Here is an 8,139-nt window from a genome sequence, read left to right as displayed (position 1 = left end):
CATTTTCATTTCTCAAAAAAATATTTTAATCACAAAAAGATTATACGATTCATATATTGAAAGTTATAGCAATAAATTTATAGAAATAAGAATGACAAAAATGGACTTTAATTTAATTTATTATTTATAAATAAACATTAATTTATTAGAATTTTTATTTTGTAAATAATCGAATGTAACAAATATATTTTATATAATGTTTTTTATTTTTATTTTTCTTTAATAATTGTGACTTATTTGTTAATTATGAATTCAATAATATTATAAAATGATTGATGATTTAAATAATATTATAAAAATAGTATATACAAATATTTTTAAATAAATAAAAAATGCACAAAAACAATGGAACAATATTCAAATTGATGCAATTTTTCAAATGCACTTTTACAGCAAATAAATATCGATAATTATATATGTATAATGCAATTTTATTTTCATTAAAAAAAAATAAATTAATTTTCAATTTATCTAAAAACAATTGTAATGATATATCATATGTTTTCTTAAATATAAAGAAGCTATAGATTTTTGAGGTTAATGACATTTTTTTATTTAGGTTGTGCAAATCTAAATTATCATGTTTTTGTGAAATGAATTTAATAAATTTCGATTACATAAAGAGTATTTATATTTTTTTGAATAATTTGTGTCTGAATTATTCAATTTTTAATATTCATAATTATGAAATATAATTTATGATATATATTTATTTTATTTATGGATTTGTTTGAAAGATTAAATATTATCATTTTTTGATTTTTTAAATTTCGCTTAAATAACATAATTTATAACATGATTATTAATAACATAGAAATTTTTTTTTAATAAGTATTGTCATAATGAAATTGCTTTTAGTTATTGAATCATAGTACTTACTTATGAAGTAAGTAACGTGTGAGATTAGTAAAATTTTAATCCCCTGTGTACAATTATCATTTTATCATTATTATTACATTAGTCTTTTATTAGCAATACAATTAATATAACAATTAAAAAATTTAATACATTATGAACAAAAAAAATCGTATAAAATAATATATTTAACACTAGTTTAAACGTAATTATTTTATATTTAAAATTTTGAAAAAGAGCTTCTTTTAGTTTATTACATGATTTTAGTTTGCATTTATTACTCTAAAACATATCAAGAACATTTATATTCTTAACAATAAAATATAAATGAATATGAAATTTATTCTAATAAATTTTATTAATAAATAACAAAATAAAATTATGACTAGATCATAACAATTAAAAAATGAAATTTATATCAATATTTTCTAAATACCTGTATTTATAGAAAAAAAGATTTTTTGATTATTATATATTTTCAAAATCATATGATTTTTATACAAATTATTACTTTTTATTTGTTATTAATTTTGAAAAAAAATATATTGTTGATTTTTAAAATAAGTAATACATTCTATATAATAGTTATCATTTGTATTAATAAATATAATTTGTTAAAGATAATATAAAAATCATATATTTACATTTCTAATTACATATGGATAATAGAAGGAAAAATAAACTATATTTATTTATCTCAATAAGAGATAATAAAAATTACATAATGCAAAATAAATAATAAGTTATTCCATAATTTTTTAAAATATTGAGCAAGAAGAGCATATAGAAAAAGACAATAAAAATAATGCAAATCTAAGAATTTTTACTGAGATTAGAATATTTTGTAGATTCTCAGTATTGATTTCAATATTGAAGATACATCTTTGTGAAATAATAATTTATAAGTATAAAGTTTATCAATAGAGAAACATTAAATTCCAAACTAACTACTACCATATTTTAATAAAATTATAAATAGTATTTTTATTTGTGTGTGAAATTTTTACGATGTATAAATAAAACTTTGGAATAAAGTTTTCTTAAACCCTAATTGGTGTATTGCACTTAATCATTTTTTGAATGAAAAACCGAAAAAATAATGAATGAGCCCAAGTATAAGTATGAAACTATATAAATATGAAACTGAATTATATATAGACTTGAAATAACAAAAACAATTAATTAATTATTTTTGTTAGCATTAAGTGTAACGTCCAAAGGTTCATCGATATTTTGCGAAGGACTGAGTTCTTGCGGCGGTATTTGATGAAATAAAGTGGCAATCGATGTATGTCGAGGTGGACCTTTCACAGTGAGATCCATTTCAGCTTCCTGCGGCCTATCTCTAACACTTAAATTAATATCTCTTTCTATTGGACTACCGCATATTCTTGGTGGAGAACCACAACCACATTTCATTCTTTCCGGAGATTTTTCACATGTCAAAGAATATCTGAAACATAATAGTTATTTTTTTATATAAGAACAATTTCAAGTAGAAATATAATACAGAAAACTATAACATAGAAATAAAATACAGAATAGAAAAAGAAGAAAAATAAAGATCTTTTTATTTTGACATATTTTTTTCAAAGTTATATCAATTATTAATTCAATTTATTATATACGACGAAATTCAATTTATTATATATATAACATCGATAAAAGGATACTATTACCTAAAAAATTATCAAAATCAATTGTTTATTTTAATTCTTTCGCATTGATATATTTTTAAATATTCAAAATTAAAATAAAAAAAAAGAAAACTGACCAAGATGATATCATTAACTTTTCAATATCATTGTTAAACATTTAAATATTTGTTTAATACATGTATATGAATAAAATTTTTTTTTATAAATTTTTCAATAATATTAATATTACATACAATACATACATTAATATTAGTTATAATCATAATGTTCATTCGTTCATATTTTAAGATGTATTGTTAAGTATCTAGTAATTTATAAATGTTTATAAATATATGTAAAATATATATAATATATCAATAATATATATACTACTATTACTACTATATATATATACTAAAGGATGAAAAAGAATTATTTTGTTACCCGTGAGGAGGTGGAAGAATTCTATAATCTCTGCAAACGGATAAAGTTGAAGTGTCGGATATTTTGTCAGCATTAGTTGTCGTCAAAGATGATCCATTGGTAGCAGAGGCAGAAGGTGGTGGAGGCGGCGGGGGTGGTGGTGGTGGTGGTGGTGGCGGTGTCGCAGCATCAGGTCGTTCCAAAGAGGTTGTGGGTGGCGGCCTCAAAAGAAGAGGTGCCGCACTTCCTAATCCCAAACATCGCATTCTCCATGCATCTTGTAATAATTGCAATCGGGCTTGTTTTCGCCACTTTGCTCGCCGATTCTGAAACCAAACCTAAAATAACAAATAATTTTTTTTATCTTTATCACGATAAAATATATCCATTTATATATATTAAATATTATTAATTAATTTATGAAATGTTTATGAAATGTAAATATTATATATTATAATAAATATTATGCATTTAATATAAATGTTTGTCAAACTTTTTTAAAATAAAAGTAAACATTTATGAATTAATATTTACAATAATAAACAATATAGATTATTCCAAATAGGAACTAAAATTAAAAAGATAAAAAAACATAAAAGAGATTAACTTCTTAATAAATTATTCTATTAATTTGATATCAAAGAAAAAAATAGAATAACAAAAAAATATTTATTTTTTTTAACCTGAACACGAGCCTCTGAGAGCGAAATTCTAAGAGCGACTTCTTCTCTTAAGAAAACATCTGGATAATGGGTTTTCTGGAAAAGTGATTCCAATTCCTGAAGCTGTTGTGGAGTGAAGGTCGTCCGATTGCGTCTCTATTCAGACATGATTAAGAATAATTAATAACCATATATAAATATTATTGTATTTTATGTTTTTTAATTTATAACAATTTTGATGGAAAATGAAATATGCAATAATTACTATCTACATCATATGAAAGTTAAGAAACTGAATTAAATATTTACAGAAAAACCATAACTATACTATTTATTTATATATTTTTATTTTCACTGATTTTATATTTTTGTTTCATTCTTTTATTTGATTCTTTATCTTCAGAGCCGAAGAAAATATTTAAAGAAATACATAATGATATAATTTTTATCATTATATTAGAAATAATATAATATATTATGTTAAAAATAATACTATATAATTGAAATATAATTATCTAATACAAATTAATCGTATTATAATTCTCTATAATTCTCTAGTGTTATGTAATCTCTTTTTCTCTTAAATTAATCTTTTAAAAAAGAAATTAAGAAAATTATTTAATATAAATATCTAAAAATTTTTTTAATTATTTAATGAATTTATAGTTTTTTAAAAAGTGAAAATTTTAATTAGTAAATATTTTCTGTTTTAGAGATAAATAAAATTAAATATAAAAATAAATAATTAAATAATATATATTTAAATTTATGAGCAAAATAAAAATATAGAAAATATTAGAAAAATATTGCTAACAATCAATAATTATTTATATAATAATTCATGAAATTTTATAGAATTATATAAATATAAAATATAATATAAATATAAGAAAATTCTATGCATTTCTAAATTTTTATGAAATATACATTTGTATTTGAAATTACAAATTGAACAATATCTAAGATTGTTCAATATTTACAGTAATGCTATCATTTACATATATTACATATATTACATATTAAAATAATATTTTAGAAACATGCTTTCTAATTTGTGAGTACATGCTCAGTGATTAATAATGAGTATCATAGGTAATAATAATGAAATGATGGATATTTTAAAAATTCAATAAACAAGGAAAGAAACATATGAAAAATATATAAATATAAAAAAGAAATAATTAAAATATTAACAAAAAGTATATTAGTTGAAATAAGAGACATAAATAATGAATTAATAAAAAATGTCCAATTGACAGATTTACGAATTTTATTTATATTAAAGGAACATATCTTATTAAATAAGAAATACAATTAATATGCATTATTTAAATTAATAAAAGAAATAAAATTAGAAGAAATAAATAACGACTGATATTTTTATTAAATCTAAGATTTTCTTAAGAAGTTTTTTTATAACTTATATATGCAAAATTTGTTTTATAAATACATATTTGTATAATTTTACGATAGTTACGCATTACATTAAATTTTAATTTGAGTTATTTCATAATATTATTATTTCATAATTCATAATATATCGAGAAAAATGATAAATAAAAAAAATATATTTTATAAAACATTTATTAAAACATTTTATAAACCATTTATAAATATCTTTGAATAATTATTAAAAAAAGAATTTTTTTTTATTTTTATTTCATTTTATAATATAATATTTTTTTTCTAATAAATTATTTATGAAATAATTTTATATATTATTTTATTGCTAATAAATAAAAATATTTTTATGTTTACTTCTTTTAAATTCTTTAATAGTAATTATTAATTATTAATTAATTATTTATGAAAATAATAAATAATTTTCTGAAAATAATAAATATGTAAAACTTAAAAAAATCTTACAGAAAATTACAAATTTTATATTACATAATATTGAAGTGTAAAATATATAGATTGCCGCCAAAACAAATGAATCAAGTACAATCGTAAAGAAAATGAATTAATAATTAATTTAATTAAATGTATAATAAAATGAAATATTTTTAAACAATTTATAAACAAAAACATATTATATCAAAAGTTATTAACAAGATTACAAATTATAAAAGTATACAAGAAGAAAAAAGGATTTTAAGAAAAAAAACAAGAAAATATTGAATATGTCTTGATTATTTTCAATAATATAAGCGTAAATATATAAAAATATAAGTAAAAAAGTAAACAGAACCAAAAAAGAAACGTACACTGACCTGACGACGTCTTCCAAACATATATTCGGTAAGTAAGTCAGCCTGGGGGCCCAATGGTGATAAATACGGGCCTGCCATCCTGTTGTAATCAGTTGTTTGATAAAACTAATAAGGATATAGTTCTGTGATTTTTTTTTATTTTTTTTTTTAATCTAGAATCTCACTGCAAGAGAGTCGCTTTATCGTTCTCGATAGACGACACCGAGGAAACTGAAGTCTCCTTTCGAAAGTTCACCCTCGATCAAGCTCCTAGTTACGTGCGGAACGGGGGTTGGTTTATATCACGGGATTGGTCCGTCTGTTTTAGGGGCGGTACCACTTCCATGGAGATAAGTACACACCCCTCTTGTGGAAAATTCACTAAATCGTACCGCGCAGAATTTTTCCTTCAAAGAAGGACGATACCTGATTTTTGGTTCTTTCAAGATTTTCTTTCACTTTTTGGAATTTATATTCTCAAAACTTTTCTTCGTTTATTTCGTTTCGCATTTCATTCTACTTCTTAGTTAGCCATTTTTTCAAAATTTAATATCTATTTAACATTTTATTTTAATATTTGATTAAATTCTAATTTATTGATATTTTATTTTTATTGATATTATAATTATAAATTATTGATATGCACAATATAAAGCAAAATTAAATAAATAAAAAATAAATCAACAACAAATAACAAATATAAAACATATATATGAATAGATTAAAATTTAATAAATTTAATAAATATAACATAAAGCATAATTAATAAATGTATTTAATTGTTATAGATTTATTTAATATATAAAAATTAAAAGTTATTACTTAGAAAAGTAAAAATTTATTTTACTTTATATAGATTAATAATTTAATGGCATTTCTAGATATAATTCATTTTCTATTTTGTAAAATAAATAATTAACAAATTAAAAATTAATAATAATTTAATGAAATCATTAATATCAAATATATACCATCATTCGATATCATGGTGATTCTTAGAAATATCTAATATATTATAATACATCATAAAAAATAAGAAATGAATAAAATAATGAGAAAGAATTTAAAAAGTAAACAATATTTATTTTTTTTATCAATATTAAAAATATAGATTAAAATATTATTATATTTATATGTAATTTACTAATTTATATGTATTTTTATATGTATGTAACTTATTTTCAATATGATATCAAATTACATATATATTTATTACATGAACAATGAAATAATTTCAAAATATTAGTGTTCTATAAAAAAAAAAAGAAAATATATGAAACAGAACAAAAAAATAAGAAAAAATAAAAAATGGAAGCAAATGAAAATGAGGAAGTAAGAGATGACCATGGAAAACCGGGTGAAAAGAAAAAAGGGGTAAAAGAAGAATATAAACAGAAGAAGGAACGTAAGAAAAAGAAGAGATACGAAGGAAAAAGATGCGCAAGTTTAACGATAGGAGCCTAAGCGAAAGCCAGAAAGTGATGCTCGATATTCGTGTAGCGCATCAGACAGGCACATACCCCGAAGCCATGTAATTCATTACTAAAGCAATCTCACCCTGCCCTATCTCTGCCCCTCTCCTGAACCCTATCCCGGCCCTGCACACCCTCTCCTGACTTCGGCGGTGCGCGCGCGTTATAATATAAAAAAAAAAAAAGAAAAAAAAAAGGAAGAACCAGCCGGATGAGGAAGGAGAAGGGCCCGAATAGAATAGCGCCCCTGACGACAAAACAAAATGAAACACAAAGCCGTGTTTTCATAATTAAAAAGATTGCATGCACTGAGTACAGTTCTCTCTTGCTCTCGCTTTTTCTCTCGTTGGCGTTCTATGCTCGCCTCCTGTACGGAGCCTTTCTGTTCGCTACGCTGTATTTCTCTTTTTCCCTTTCCATCTGATTTTCTCTGTGATTGTCCGCCGAGTCTTTCTTTCTGGACGACGCTCTCTCTTTCTCTCTCTCTTTCTCTTTCTCTCTCTTTTTCTCTCCTGCTTCACTCTCTCTTATCCCCGACTCTTCTCTTTATATTCTCGCCATTTTAATGATCCAAATATACTAGCGAAATGTTTTCATATTAATTTCATTATAATTACACTTTATTGATAAATTTACTTTAATATATACACACATACACATAGAGGTCTTTCTTGTAAATGTAAAATATAGATTAAAATTAAATAAATTATATAATTAAATATTTTTTTATATTTTTCTTATTTCTTACAAATTGTATTTATAGAAACTTATTTATAAAAAAATGAATAAATGTATAATAATCATTATATTCATATATCAATGGAATAATATTAAATAATAAATAATAAATAAATATAAATGGAAGATTGTAAAAAAATTATCAAAATTCATATATTTA

General features: G+C 21.6%; 1 protein-coding gene across 2 annotated transcripts; it reads right to left on the bottom strand.

The window, feature by feature from the left end:
• Window positions 1–185: 185 nt before the first annotated feature.
• LOC108003366 (paired box protein Pax-6) lies at window positions 186–6,311 on the bottom strand. 2 transcript variants are annotated; one of them, XM_062073783.1, is made up of 4 exons: window positions 5,785–6,311; window positions 3,599–3,733; window positions 2,937–3,253; window positions 186–2,308 (listed from the first exon to the last, which is right to left on the bottom strand). In XM_062073783.1, exons 1-4 carry the CDS (start codon window positions 5,866–5,868, stop codon window positions 2,038–2,040), a joined length of 807 nt encoding a protein of 268 aa, XP_061929767.1. In that variant the 5' UTR covers window positions 5,869–6,311; the 3' UTR covers window positions 186–2,037. The 2 variants fall into 2 exon arrangements, with proteins under 2 accessions (XP_061929767.1, XP_016921051.2); XM_017065562.3 differs by having other exon boundaries at window positions 5,791–6,310.
• Between the last annotated feature and the right edge of the window lie 1,828 nt (window positions 6,312–8,139).

The sequence above is a fragment of the Apis cerana genome, linkage group LG4 (assembly GCF_029169275.1).
Source record: "Apis cerana isolate GH-2021 linkage group LG4, AcerK_1.0, whole genome shotgun sequence".
NCBI lineage: Eukaryota > Metazoa > Arthropoda > Insecta > Hymenoptera > Apidae > Apis > Apis cerana.
This window is presented reverse-complemented; position numbering and strand designations above follow the sequence as displayed.